At 48.0% G+C, this 15,777-nt stretch overlaps 1 protein-coding gene across 1 annotated transcript; it reads left to right on the top strand.

Annotated features, from left to right (window-relative positions):
• Positions 1-755: 755 nt before the first annotated feature.
• On the top strand, positions 756-14,206 carry LOC119251143 (golgin subfamily A member 2-like). The gene is given in 5 exon segments (XM_054698475.1): positions 756-1,035; positions 11,143-11,256; positions 12,935-13,585; positions 13,808-13,847; positions 13,850-14,206. Coding segments are annotated over 5 exon segments (1,143 nt in total). The 5' UTR covers positions 756-972; the 3' UTR covers positions 14,125-14,206.
• The last annotated feature ends 1,571 nt before the right edge of the window (positions 14,207-15,777 follow it).

Raw genomic sequence — 15,777 nt, 5'->3', positions numbered from 1 at the left:
AACCAAAGGTATGCAGCGCCTGGGCTACCAGAGGCAGGAAATTTGGGAGGCCATTGACGCTAACAAGTTCGACGAGGTCATAGCCACCTACCTGATCCTTTGCTCCGGGAAGCAGGAGGGGGATGAGGACCACGAGGAAGAGAGGGAGGAGCGGCAGAGGCACATCACCTTCTGGGAGCCTGGTGACCCCGATTCCAAGGACTGCCCCCCCCCCCACAACCTGAGGTTTCGGGGAATACCCCAAGCCAGTTATCCTGCGAAAGTACCCAGTTGAAAAGAGCGGAAAGGATGCCCCCATCCCACCTCCTGCAGCCTGAGTTTTTGGGGAATACCCAAAGGCCAGGTATCCTGCGAAAGCAGGAAGTCCGAAAGAGGGGAAAGGATGCTACCCGGGCAACAGGGTCATCTCTGCCAGGTCCCTGAGCTGGAGGATGCCCAGAAGCACACCACTACTGCAGGTCCCTGCTAGAGGACACCCCGAAGGGCAGACCCTCCGCGCTAGGCCCAGAGCTGGAGGATGCCTAGGGGGACACCAGCACCTCTGTGGCCGGACCCCAGCACCTCTGTGGCCGGACCCCAGCAGGAGGACGCTGGGGAGCATGGCAGCACCACTGAGACAGGCTCCCAGCTGGAGAGGGACCAGGAAAGCAGAGTGAAGACAATCAGTCCAGCTCCCCAGCCCTCCAGCACCACCCTAAGATCTCCCCCAAGACGTGGATGGCCTTCCAGTGCAGTGGCCCCTTCAGCAATCATCAGAGCCAGAGATTAGAAATTATCCTGGAATTTTGTTGCTGCTGTGCAGCATTGGAACTGGAGAGCAACAAAGATTGAAAATAGCGCCATACCCGGCAGAAGACCCCCACCCCCAAGGTACAACCACTCAGTGGCCACGGGGAACAGGAGTACACCAGGGAAGGTTGAGGCTCTGGAGAGGCTCAGGGGCTGGGCCCAGTCACAGGGGCCAGGAGCAGCATGAGACTCACAGGACTGCAGCACAGAAGTCTGGGCAGCACAGATGTCCCTGGAGCAGAGCAGGTGAAGGGCCAGGCGGGCAACAAAACTGGTGAAGCACCTAGAGGGGAGCAGAGCGGGTGAGGGGTGGGGTGTGGAGGGGTTGGGGAGAGCTGAGCAGGTACAGGGCCAGGAGAGGGGTGTGGGGCACTGTGGGAAGAGCCTCCAGAGGCCCCAGGGCCAGAGTCGGGGAACCCTGGACATCTCTCCCCCATCTTAGGTTCTGCCCCCTTGGTGGGAGAGACCTGCTGCTCACCCCTGGGCACACGGATGGTGCAGAGGATGCAGGAGCTCTTGCAAAGGCTTGGGCCCAGGTGGCAAAATGTGCAGATTGCAAGGAGCAGATAGAGAGGCTCTCTAGCTCCCCTTAAGAAAGACTCTGGGACCAGTATATTAGAATCCAAACGGGACTCTCCAAGGTGGGCAGAGGTTATTCACAGAGCAGCCCTACTCCACCACGACCTGCTCAGCTGGAAAATCCGCACATCTTTCTGCTCCATTAAGCCCTAGGCTATGATCAGTCTCAGTCCCGCAGTGAGCACATCTAGTTGTCCAGTGTCCCCTGGGCCGAAGCTGCAGCTCGTCATGGAGTATGTGCAAGAGGGATTTTGCAGCTTGGGATTCTTACACAGTGTCAGCCAGCTGGAATTTCCCCTTTTAAAAATCCTCTCCAGACGGCCACCCACCCTTCCTCCTCCCTGGATTCAAACCCTGCAGGGTGACCTTAGCCAAATTGGAAACATTAATACCGCCCAACAGATGCAGGCTTTGGGACAGGAATGTAAAGCTACAGGGCCTATCTACCTTAAGTTTGTGTTTTTTCATCATTGTTTAGATGGTGTTCAATTCCCTTCTAAAACTAAGGTTTTGCTAAGTCTGGTAAATGCAAGTGAAGTGAGGTATGTGTGTTTGAAAAAAGAAATGTATGGAAGAGGGATATTCTGAAGGGCCTTAAGATTATGTAAAGCCGGATGGGTAAAATGAAATGGCATTAGAAAGAAAGCAAGCAAAAGAAAGTGTTGAAGGTCTGAGAGAGATTTTGGTGAGAAATCGTGTGTACTCAGGTGTCTCCCCCTCCTCCAGCACATTCATGGGCTTGCTCATCTGATCAGCAAAGCCCCCTCTGACTGACCCTTCGTCAGCCGAAGCTGGGGCCAGGACATCCAAACTTGGACCAGCTCTCCCTTACTGCCATGGATCCTTCCCATAGTAGGCCCAGTGATCATGATTATGCTTTTCTTTGTTTCTACACCCTGTTTTCTCTGCTTTATCCAGACAAAGCTCTCTGAGATGAGCCTTCGCTCTCCCAGACCCGGGAAAGCCATTCCTGTTATTGACAGATGAGCAACAGGGCGTTGCTCTAGGGGTTCTGGGCCAACCTGGGCCAGTCCAGCGACCAGTTGCTTATTTCTCTAAACAAATGGATCCCACTGTAAGAGGATGGCAGCCCTGCCTGCGCGCACTTGCGGCAGCTGCTCGTCTCGCTAGACAGGCCTTAAAACCCACACTGGGCCAACCTGTAAATGTTAGTTCTCCACATCGGCTCCAGGACCTACTGATTCACCAGGCTCTCTTCCCTCCATCACCCTCTTGTCTGTTAGATTTCTACTCTCTTTGTCAAAGACCCTCTCATCTCCCTCTCCCAATCCTTGACTCTCCATCCTGCTAGGCCTCACGGGTGTTCCACTCCCTAACGCAGATAACACCCTCTTCTTACTATGGTGGACACCATCACCAGTCGGACAAGGGACCTGCCTTTATCTCAAAGATTACTCCACAGGTCTCCTCCCTGGGCATCACCTGGGAACTACACATTCCTTCCCGACCGCAATCCTCTGGTAAGGTAGAACGGGTAAATACTCTTACCAGAGACCACCTAGCCAAACACTCTACTGAGCCGCAAATCCTAGGTGGAGCTGCTCCCACTGGCTTTAATGCATCTCCGAGCCACTCTCTGTGGCCCCTTGTTCCTGAGCCCCCTTGAACGGATGTATGGCAGACCTCCTCTTACTAACCATGAGCTCCCTGTCCAACCTACACTGTTGGCTGGATATTTTCCATACTTCTCTTTGCTCAGACAGCTGCTCCAAGAACACGCAGACTGTTGTCTGCCACAACCTGTGCCTCGTTCCCTGATGCACCTGTCAACTTGCTGTGCCCTGGAGACCAGGTTCTTCTGAAAGCCATCTCTCCAAAACCACTTCAACCAAAGTGGATGGGTCCACAAACGATCATCCTGACTACACCAATGGCTGTCAAGGTCTTGTCAACACGTCCTGGCATCAGCTGTCCAGGGTCATACCGGTCCCTGTGGACAAGAAGTATGTATGCGAGTGCTGGGCCCAACTCGGGTATGCATCAATGCTTCCCTGGTCCACATTCCACTCAGCCTGTAGAGTAGAGGCCCTCTGATTCTCCTTCCTCTGTTTCTTTATTTTTTTTTTAAAGATTTATTTATGCAAGCACTGGGTACAGTCAGAAGCACAGGAGTGGGAGAGAACTCACCAGAGACAAAGCGAAGAGCAGAACAGGCAGACTTGATGAAGCACACTGCTGAGGGGAGCAGTGGGCGGCAGGAGAGGTCTGCCTGTCATGTGGGACCCTCGCCTTGAGGCCAGGGTTGAACTGGTGCTGTAGAAGCTGCGGGCATCTTCACAACCCAGCGCTCAACCGTCAACCGCTGCGCCACCGGGGAGGCCCCTCTCCTTCCTCTGTTTTTAATCCCATCTCTTCAAGCCACTTCCCATTCTTCTGTCTATGCCCGGCAATTCCAGATCAGCACAGCCTCGGACCAGGTATTACCACTCATAGGGCTTCTTATCCTAATCTCCTCATTTTTTCGTTTTGCCCCATGCTTACTCCGTTTCATCCAACACCGGATCCAAGAACTGTCCCGTAGCACCTTTAACCAACTCCTCCACCCATATCCTCGCGCTGCAAAGACTGTCTCATAACCAGGCCTGAGCCCCCACCCTGGTCTTCGCCCCTGTCCAGCAGGAAGTAGCCAAAGAAAGAACCATTTCCCCTTTTCAACAAAAGGCTGGTATGAAAGGTCGATGCAGGGGCCAGGAATGGGGAAGCCCACATACAAACAAGATGGCCCTGACACCAGTACCCCTGATTCCATCAAACCAAAACTGAAGCCATAAGCAGGAGAAAACAACTCGGCTCCACAAAAAAACAACTTAGTTCCACCTAAGTCTGTTTCCCCCCCTGCCAACCCAGTTTTCCTGCCTAACCTCTCCCCACCCTATAAAATGACATCTCCCCCCACAAAGGGCACGACTTCAGGGACCCCCCATCTTGGGTCCTCCAAACTTGCCCGGGGGCGCAATGAATTTTCCCTTCCTTTGAGGAAGTTTAGCTTGGTTCCCCTTTTCTTTACTGCGCCAAACTGTTACAGGGCAGCCCCGGTATAAAAAGGGTTGTCTGACTGTTTCTCAATTCTGGTGGAGTGTTTCAGATTCTGGTGGAGCTGCCCGGACAGGGCCGGTTCTGAGATGGGCAGAGTTGGGGGTCCTGGAGGGCAGCATCCTGGTGGTGAGATGCTCTGTGAGGAGTCAGAGAAGCAGGGCTCAGAGGAGAGGAGACTGGGGGGAATGCCCTGGGTGTGAGGTTTCCAGCATTTCTCCCCAGGACCCCTCTCTCCAGCCTCTGGATAACAAAACCTGGGGAAACAGGAAAGTAGATCATTTTTTCCTTTTACAACCTATTTAGTATTGAGGACATTAAAAAAATATATAACATTTAATGAATACTGTTAAATTTACAGAAAAGTTGCAAAGATAGTACAGTTCTTATTTATCCCACACCATTTCCACTTTGTTAACATCTTAAGTGAATTTTTTTTGTAATTTTTTTACAGCTAATGAAGCAATATTGACACAATTACCAAACTCTGTGCTTAATTTCATTAGTTCTTCCTAATGTACATTTTATGTTCCATAATCCAAATTGCCTCATTCAGTTACAGCCAGTTCTCTTCGATGTGCCTCTTGCTGACTGTTTTTCTGACTTTGCTTGTTTTTATAACATTGACATTGGTGAGGAGTGATATTTTGGAGAAGTGTTGGGTTCACAGTTGGGGTTCTTGTGTCATGTCTGAGAAAAGTTTCACCAGATTCCCCCTTTCACATACACAGTGAGTTTCCCCACAAGACAGAGACTTTTAGTCTCTGCCAAAGAGAAGTTTTATTATTTCTTTTTTTTTTAAAAAAAGGGAAAGAGTCAGAACCCTGCTACCCTCCTCCACCCACTGAGTAGGCTCTCTCCGACCAACGGAAAGGAGGGAAAAAAAAAACCCAGCAAGAACAAACCACAGATCAAGTGGGACACTGAGTAGAGAGGAACTATTTCAGGCACCACATCCCACAAATGGGAACTGTGGAGAACGGTGAAGAAATCACCACAGACGTGATCGAGTGGCTCCGGGCGCCATCAGAGGAAGACAAGGACTCCTCGGTGACCTACAAATAGCCTAAGGCCAGCCAAGAACCACTGGGAAAAAGGAAAGGTCAGCAAGGACAGGTCTCTGGTGCCACCTCATGACCAGAACAAAATCACCAACTAACTGATTCCCTGTTGGAACTAAGTAAATACAGAGGGAGGGAACTGTAAGGGACAGTGCCCAGCAACACAGCATCAACACTCTGGTGGAGTTTTGGTCTACCAGTGCTAGCCTCAGTCTGGTGAACAGTTTCTGACACCCCTAAAGGAGCACTCCAAAGAGATGCTCGCCAACACTAGTGGCACAATGTCCCAAAGCATAGAACTAAATAGAAAGCAAACAACAGGGAGAAGAAAACATAAATAACCAAGCAGGCCTGCAGGAGAAGGACACACCACAAAAAAGAAATACAGTCACCAGAGCTCAACAATGACATGGAAGAACTTCTCGACCTATCAGATAGAGAATTAATGCTCATCATGATCAAAAAACAAAGAAAAATGAAAAAAATGATTTGAGACAAATAATCACTGAAGAATAAAATTGAGACCTTAAGAAAGGAAAGAAAAGAAACACAGGAGATTAAAAGATTACTAGAGGAGATAAAGAACTCTGGGAAAAGCAATGAAAACAGAATTGATGAAATGGAAAAATGGATCAGTACTATCGAGGTACAGAAGTAAAAAAGAGTCAAAAGAAAAGAGATAGAAGAGCAAATAAAGAAGTATGAAGATACTCTTACACAATTATCAGACTCCATGAAGAGAGGAAACATAAGAGTTATAGGCATTCTAGAAGGTGAGGAGACAAAGGAACAGAGAAATTATTCAAGGAGACAATTGAAGAAAACTTCCCAAGTATGAAAAAGGAGATGAACATAGACATACAAGAAGCGAGAAGAACTCCCAATTACCACAATGAAAAGAAAACAACAGCAAGACACCAAATAGTAAAGCTTGCAAGAGTCCAAGACAAGGAAAAAATAATAAAACAGGCAAGGGGAAGAAAAAGATAACTTTAAAGGGAAAACCCATCAGGTTAACTTCAGACTTCCCCAAAGAAACATTACGGACAAGAAGAGAATAGAGTAACATATTCAGCAAACTTCAACACAGCAAATGCCAACCAAGAATACTTTACCCAGCAAAGCTCTCCTTCCTCTACAAAGAAAAAATGTGGGCCTTCTCAGACAAACAGAAACTCCAGAAATTCATTACAACTAAACCCCCACTCCAAAAAAATTCTACAAGTCCTAAAGCCAAAACCAACAGAGGAATGAACAAGAAGAACAAAACAAAGCCAGGAATAAAATCACAAAAAAGACAAACAAAATGGCAAATACAGATGCCAACATATCAATATTAACTCTAAATGTAAATGGATTAAACTCATCAATAAAAAGAGAGAGTAGCAGGCTGGATTAAAAAAAAAAAAATCCAACCTTCTGCTGTCTCCAGGAAACAAATTTTACCACAAAAGATAAACATAGACTGAAAGTAAAAGATTGGAAAACAATCCTACAAGCAAATGGAACAAAAAAGAAGGCAGGAACAGCCATACTTATCAGTTGAAATAGACTTCAAATTAAAAAAAAGGTTAAAAAGATACATAGACAGACACTACATTATGATCAAGGGGACAATACATCAGGAAGATATAACACTCATCAACATGTACTCACCAAATGAAGGGGCACCAAAATATATTAGACAATTATTATCAGTTCTGAAAACAGACATGAAAGAAAATACATATATAGTGGGATACTTCAACACCTCACTCTCACCAATGGACAGATCAATGAGACAAAAACAAAGACTATAACCCTAAATAAAGACATAGAACTCATGGACTTGACAGACACTTATAGGACACTGCACCCAAAGAAATCTGAGTACACATTTTTCTCAAGTGTGCATGTAACATTCTCCAGAATTGATCATACTGGGCCACAAGACAAACATCTACAGATACATGAAGATCAAAATCATTCCAACTATCTTCTCTGATCATAAAGGCGTCAAGCTAGAAATAAATCATGAAAAGAAAACAAGGAACACTGCCACTTCATGGAGATTGAAATCCACACTATTGGAAGACCACTGGACAAATGAGGGGATCAAAGAAGAAATTAAAAAATACTTTGAGTGGAAAGACAAGGAGGACATCACTTTTCAGAATGTATGGGATGCAGCAAAAGCAGTAATAAGAGGAAAATATATAGCAATCCAGGCTCACATCAAGAAACAAGAAAGAATTCAAAGAAACAACCTAATCTCACATCTTAAAGAGCTAGAAAAAGAACAAAAAAAACCCTAAAGCCAGTAGAAGAAAGGAAATAATAAAAATCAAAGCAGAAATAAACAAATTGGAAATTAAAAAAAAACTATCCAAAAGATCAATGAAACCTAAAGTTGGTTCTTTGAAAAAATAAAATAGACAAACCTCTAGCCAGGCTCACAAAATAAAAATGGTCAAAACACATATAAATATGATTATAAATGAAAGAGGAGAAATCACAACAGACTCAGTAGAAATCAAAAGAATAATCAGAGATTACAGTGAACACTTATATGCAAACAAATTCAACAACCTAGAAGAGATGGACAAATTCCTTGAATGATATAATCATCCAAAGCTGGACAAAGAAGAAATAGAACAACTAAACAGACCAATTACAAGCAGTGAAATTGAGGCAGTGATCAAAGCACTCCCCCAAAACAAAAGCCCAGGCCCAGACGGTTTCACAAATGAATTCCACCAAAAAATAAGCAGTGAATTAGTACCTATCTTACACAAACTGTTTCAAGAAATTGAAAAAGAAGGAATACTACCAAACATGTTCTACAAAGCCAACATTACAATAATACCAAAACCAAACAAAGACAGCACAAAAAAAGAAAATCCTTGCCAACAGAATCCAACAATGCATCAAAGAAATAATACCCCACAATCAAGTGGGATTCATCCCAGGGACACAAGGATGGTTCAACATATGAAAATTGGTAAGTGTAATCCAACACATCAAGAAAAAGAAAAATAAAAACCGTATGATCATATCAATAGATGCTGAGAAAGCATTTGACAAAGTCCAACATCCATTTATGATGAAGGCCCTTGAAATTCTTGGGAAAGAAGGAACATACCTTAACATGATAAAAGCCATATACAACAAACCCACTGTCAATATTATTCTCAATGGAGAAAAGCTGAAGGCCTTTCCTTTAAGATCAGAAACAAGACAAGGATGTCCTCTCTCACCACTGCTCTTCAATATAATACTGGAGGTCCTAGCCAGGGCAATAAGACAAGAGAAAGAGATACAAGGAAATCCAAATAGGGAAAGAAGAAGTAAAACTATCACTATTTGCAGACAATATGATAGTATACAGAGAGAACCCTAAAAACTCCACAGAAAAACTGCTTAAAATAATCAACCAGTTCAGTAAAGTAGCAGGATACAAAATCAACACAGAAACATCAGTGTCCTTCCTATACACAATCAATCTGAAGAAGAAATCAAGAACACCATCCCTTTTATAATTGAAAGAAAAAAAATCAAATATTTGGGGATAAACCTAACAAAAGAGGTGAAAGACCTATACAAAGAAAATTATAAAACACTGTTAAAAGAAATTGAAGAAGATACAAAGAAATGGAAAGACAGTCTCTGCTCAGGGATTGGAAGAATTAACATTATTAAAATGGCCATCCTCCCAAAAGCAATATAAAGATTCCATGCTATTCCAACAAAAATCTCAATGACATTCTTCAAAGAAATAGAACAAATACTGATGAAATTTATATGGAACCACAAAAAACCTCGAATAGCCAAAGCCCTACTGATGAAAACAAAGGAGAAAGGAGGCATCACACTTCCAAACTTCAACCTATACTACAAAGCCATAATAATTAAAAAAAAATTGGTATTGGAACAAAAACAGACACACAGACCAATGGAACTGAATAGAGAGCCCAGAAATAAAGCCACACTTTCACGAACAACTAATCTTTGACAAAGGAGCAAAGAATATGCAATGGAACACGGACAGTTTGTTCAATAAATGGTGCTGGGAAAACTGGACCTCCACATGTAAAAAAAATGAAACTAGACCACTACCTCTCACTCTGCACAAAAATCAACTCAAAATAGATAAAAGAACTGGACATAAGATCTGAAATCATAAAATATATAGAAGAAAATATAGGTAAAACACTGCAAGAAATACATCTCAGAAATATCTTTGAAGACTCATCACTCAAAGCAGTGATAGTGAAAACAAAGATAAACACCTGGGATTACATCAAACTGAAAAGCTTCTGTACAGCCAAAGAGACATTAACCAAAATAGGGAGACACCCCAGTGATTGGGAAAACATCTTTGCACTCCATTCAACTGATAAGGGACTGATCACAAATTTATACAAAGAACTCACACGGCTCAACAAAAACAAAAAAAAAAATTAACAATCCGGTCAAGAAACAGACAGAAGAACTTAAAAGACATTTCTGCAAAGAGGAAATGCAAATGGCCAACAGGCACATGAAAAAACATTCAACATCCCTTATAATCAAGGAAATGCAAATCAAATCCACACTGACATACCACCTTACACCAGTTAGAATGGCACATATCAAAAAAACAACCAACAACATCTGTTGGCGAGGATGTGGTAAAAAGGGAACTACCCTGCTGGTGGGAGTGCAAACTGGTCCAACCACTATGGAAAGCTGTCTGGAGTTTCCTCAGTCTACTAAAAATGGAGCTACCATACAACCCGGAAATTCCACTACCAGGGAATCTACCCAAAGGAAACAAAAACATTGATTCAAAAGAACACCTGTACACCTATGTTTATTGCAGCACTATTTACAATGGGTAAAACCAGAAACAACCCAAATGCCCAAAAACAGATGACTGGATCAAGAAGATGTGGTATATACATTAAATGGAATATTATTCAGCAATCAAAAAAGATAAACTCATGCCATTTGCAGCAATGTGGATGGAGCTAGAAGGAATTACGCTCAGTGAAATAAGACAGAAGGAAAAAGGAAAATATAGGATGGTTTTACTTATAACAGGAATATAGGGGAGCCTAATAAGACATCAGTGTAAAAAAATAATAGCAATACAAAAGACAACAAAACAAAAACAAACAATTATAAATCAGAGACATACTGCAGGAGAGGAGAAGGAAGAGGCATCAGAGGGAAGGAGGGAGGAGCACAGGGGACTGTGGTGATGGTGCACAGGTGCCTTGGGGAAGGAAATTCTGTGGAGACTCAAACTGAAGGGATGGGGGGAAGCAGATCAACTGGACACTTACCCATCTCCCATGGGCCCTTGGCAGCAGACACTTTGCTAGGTGGCAAGGTGGGATGTGGCAACTGAGGGAGCAGTTGGCTCTGAAAGGTCTGGAGCCTGGAGGGGTGGCCTTTGAGACTGATTTGTAGAGGTGGGCAGTGTTCATCCCCGTGGAGAGTGGGGGACATGGGAGTCCCGGGCAGAGGGTGGGTGCAGGAGATGATCAGGATCCGGAGCCCAGAGAGCGCTTGGCAAGAAGGTAAGGTGCCTGGGGTGCCCTGGGCTGGAAGATGACCTCGTCCCGATGTGGAAGGGGACACCGAGCTCTGGGTCTCCAACTGCATTGGGTGGCATCTCATTGTTTCGTCTGTCCAGTCCCATCAGAACATGGAGGTGACCGGCTCGCTCCAAATGGAGCAGCACACCAAGAGCGAGCTGGCCACGAAACTCGGCCAGCTGCGGGAGAAGCTGACAGAGCTAAAGGAGCTGGTAAGTCCTGTGCCAGCTGGGAAGGGCTCGGAGGCCTCTGGGAGGGAGGTCCTTAGGCCAGGACATAAGTAGCTCCAACTCAGGGCTGGGGGGCACTGGTGACCCTGCAGTCCTGCCAGGTCCGTGACCACCTGTGCCCAGGGTCTGACATGGAGTGGTGGGTTCCCCGGGACTGCAGGTCACCTGCCCTGCTGGAGGTTGAGCCACTAGGGGAGAGACGAGGAGACGTGGAGACATCCTGGTTCCAGACTTGGCTCCAGGGTTGCGCTTCACTGAACGGGGCTGAGCCTCAGCATCCTTCACTTCAGAGAGCACTGGAAAGCAGTTCTGCTGCAGTTGAAGGAAGGGGCCCGGGCAGGTGGCAAAGTCCCACAGTGCCTGCCCCCCCCCCATTTGTGGGTGCAGATCTGGGAGTTGCCTCAGTGGTCTCCACTCTGTTGCTCCACCACAAGTCCGTTGAGACAGTTGCTGCTCAGAACTGCCCTTTTCTGCATGCTTCCTGGGTTATGGCAGGACCAATCAGGTGGAAGCTATGAGCTGATTGGTGCTAAGTGGTCCAGTCAGCCAAGGATGAAAATGGTCCAGGGCCTCCCTGGTGGCCTAGGGGTTAAATCTCGGCACCCATCATCACTACTGCCTGAGTTTGATCCCTGGCTGGGATCTGCCCCACAGGGCACAGCAGACCTCTCCTGCCTTGCCGGCTGCTCCCCTCCCCAGTGTGTTTCAGTCAGTCTGTCTGTTCTGCTCACTCTACACCTCTGGCCAATACCCCAGTTATTCTGCACAAAAAAAGAAAAATGGTCCAATCAGACTTGATGTTGGGACACCCTGAAGAGTGATATAAGCCAGGGTTAGAGGGAGCTTAGGGCTCTGTTCCAACCTCCAAAGAAAGAAGGGGAAGACTCTGTTCCTGGCCTCTGAAGAAAGGAGGGCCAGAAGCTGAAAGAAGACAAGCAGCATCCAGTAGCCAACCTCTGTGGGAGGAAGAGAGGATGAAGACCTCTGTCAGAGACTGGGCCTCCAGTCCTGTGCCTGACATCACCGGAAAGGAGCACCAAAGGCTCCGGGCCTCATGTCTGAAAGAGCTGTTTGTTGTTGGTGTTGTCCAGCAACTCACAAAGAACGTTTTAACACTTTGTGTCTCTGACATCAGCTGGGATCCCAACTGAAAAGGGTAGTCACAGGGCATGAATGGGATGCCAGGATAGGCCGCAGTGGCACCCACCTGCCCAGGCTCTAAGACAAGAGAGCTGCCAAAATGCCCCAAAGCCAAAACCAAAGGCTGGAGCAATACAGACCCCATACGATAGGGGCCTACAGGTTAGAGCCTATGGAAGGATAGTGCCCGGTAGGGGACTCATCACTGTGGTTCTCAACCATGTGCGCAATTGCAAGAGACTTCAGCCTCTGTAAACAACCACCTTGGGGTTTATTTTACAAATGGGAAACAGAGCTTACTGTAGCCACAAGTGGTGTCTACCTCAGCCAGGTACTGTCCACCAAAAGTACAAGTAGGGTTCCAATCCCCTGTCACCAGGAGTGCTGAGCAGCACTGGTCAGTAGTGATGGTCACTACTGGTCTCCCTGAGGTAGTGTCTAGCAGAGGCAGCTGGGTTCCAGTGACAATTTGGAGGCCAACTGCCACCTGCCCTCAACCCACCCCGCGTCCTCCCTGCAGGTGGAGGAGAAATATCAAGAGGCTCAGGAGCTGCAGCAGCAGCGGAACCACTACCTTAGTCACCTTCAGCAGTACATGGCCGCCTACCAGCAGCTCGTGGCCGCCTACCAGCAGCTGGCCAACGAGAAGGACGTCCTGCAGAAGCCGGTGCTGCTTAACACCCAGCTTGGCAACTGGATGCAGCACGAAGAAGAGCAGGGCAAGATGGAGGTCGAGTTGGCCCACCAAGAGCTGCTGGAAACACAAGTGGGGCAGTTGGAGTGCCAGACACCCTGTGGCCGCCCGAGCAGGAAGACCTGCGAGCAGCATCCCTTCTCACTCTTTCCTGCCAGCCCCACTGAACCTCATGGCTTAGACTGGAGGAAGTGAGTGGGACTTCAGCAGAGGAGGGGTTTGCAAGAGTGGAAGCCACCCTTAGGACAACTTGGATCCTTCTCCTTTGGGGACTTGCTGGCACAGGGTTGCACAGAGAGGAGGGGGCAGAGCTTGCTGGCTTTCAGGGATGCTTCAGAACCCAGGTGTTCTTTGAGGCCCTCTGTCTGCCCCCCAACAATAAATGGACTGAGCAGTGAGGAGGAGGAGGAAGAGGAGAACAAGGGTCCCCTGCCAAAGCTAAGCATCCCTGATGACCTAGACAGCCGCGAGGCCATGGTGAGCTCGGCCCCAGAGCCCCTTCCCTGCCCCACCATCCCCCTCCCACCCTTCTCTTTGGTTTCCCTCCCTTTGATTAAACTTCCCCCCACCTCTGCTGGGGACCAGTGGGCAGACACCAACACCATCCTCGAATCTCAGGTGTGCCCACAGAGGCCCTGAGAGGTGTGCCTCCCAGCCCCCTGCCGACCCTCAGGGACACCCTGTTCCTCTGGCCCACAGATGACATTTTGTAACGCGGCCTTGGCCAGTGCTGAGGAAGAGCGGCGCGGCTACGCGGGCAGCTCAAGGAGCAAAAGATGCTCTGCCAGTTCCTGGCTCAGCAGACAGCTCCATGGGACCAGGATCCCGAGAAGATGGAGGCCCCAGCCCCCGCCACCTGGGGGGAGAGTGTGCCTGGGGAGACCCACCAGGCCCTTCAGGGAGCCATGGAGAAACTGCAGGTGAGTGTGTGTAAGGCAGGAAGGAATGGCCACAGGGCAGGTTTTCTGATCCAGCAGACCAGGTACAGGAGAAGTGAGTCCTGGAAGCCTCAGTGACTTTTGCAGGCTTTTATTGGGATTTACCGGATACATGGCAGGCAGGGGTGCTGGGTGGGTCAGGAGGCAGACAGGCCTCCCAGCCCCCAGCAAGTCTTCACTCTTTCTGGGCTCTCCGGTGTTCTCTGTTGGTCTCTGCTGCTCTGCTGTCTTGGTTCTGCTTCTGCTTCTCTGCTGCTGCTGGCGTCCCCGTGACGCCGCCCTTAAAAGCCCAGTCTTGGGCCTCGCCAGTGGCGCAGCGGTTGAGCACTGGGTTCCGAATCTGCCTGCAGCCTCCGCAGGGCTGGTTCGATCCCCGGCTGCTCCCCGGCCACCAGAGGAGGGTCCTGCATGGCGCACAGACCTCTCCTGCCGCCCGCTGCTCCCCTCAGCAGTGTGCTTTGGTCCTTCTGCCTACTCTGCTCCCTGCTCTGGCTCTGGTGAATTCTCTCACCCTCCCGCGCTTCTGACTGTACCCAGTGTTTATATGAATAAATAAATAGGTAAATCTTTAAAAAAAAAAGAGAGAGAGAGAGACTGACTTCACAAAGTTCATTTTAAATAAATAAATAAATAAAAGCCCAGTCTTAGCCCAGGTGAATCCAATCTACCTATACCCACATCAGGCATGCATTTGGGACCACAGGGTTCCGTCATCCATCCTAATGTAGGGAGGGCAGAAAAGCCTGATACATTTACCTGCCAGACAGTCTATACGAGTTATACACACGTTTCTCTTGGCGAATATGAACACTGCAGCCATGGCCCACAAAAACAAATGAAATATATCAAAATGAAATATAACAGAACACAAATAAGCCCAGGCAGGGGACCAACCTAGTGGCAAAAGACTATTGGCACCAGTACGTGATCCACCACTTCAGCTGCCGAAGGCACTGCTCATGCGAGAGAGGGAACCACTCAGGCATCTGCCGTTACAGGCCAGGAGCCCTCAGGCCTCCCGGCCCCCTCCAGCTGGGGTCTCGGCCACAAGCCACACACCACATCCACCCCCAGGATGCACTCACTCTTGGGTTGGCAATTCTGTACTCTTTGGGGGTAATCGCCCAACCCTCAGGGTTTCTGTCTGCGGTCACTCCAACACTCGGCTTTCATAGCCACCAATGCGACACGCAGGCCCCTGCACTCAGGCCAGCCCACTGCACAAGCACATGGGTCAGGGATCCGTGGATGCAAGCACCACATGCGGCCTCTCTTGGGTCCCCTCTTTGGCTGTGGGCTCCACCACAAGCCACGTTCCCTGCCCGTCCCCCAAGGACGGGTTCCTCAGCTCCTCACCCTCACTCAGCAATGAACAGGGCAACACCCACAGGTGATTTTAAGAGACTCACTGGCCTTCTTTAGCTTACACAGTGCTTAACAGCCACTCAGGGCTTCCCGAACTTAGCACCAGCTTTTTGCCTTCTCAGTTGGCTTTTTCTCCTCTGCCTGGATGCTGGGCAATACACTGGCTGCTTTTGGCCACCAAGGCCCACTGGCCACCCCCAGATTCCCATCTCCCGGGGGTGTACAATCCCATCCTCCCCCAGGGCCCCCAAAACATATCAAACTTGCCAAGGTCCTCCGCCTTCTGGCGGGATTGTTAGTCCATTAGTTCAAGTTCATCGGCTTTTCCCTTTGTCCACACTGGGGAGCTCTGAATCGTGGTCCTTT

The sequence above is a fragment of the Talpa occidentalis genome, unplaced genomic scaffold (genome assembly GCF_014898055.3).
Source record: "Talpa occidentalis isolate TD23 unplaced genomic scaffold, MPIMG_talOcc4v2.1 talOcc4.2, whole genome shotgun sequence".
NCBI classification, from domain to species: Eukaryota; Metazoa; Chordata; class Mammalia; order Eulipotyphla; family Talpidae; genus Talpa; species Talpa occidentalis.
This window is presented reverse-complemented; position numbering and strand designations above follow the sequence as displayed.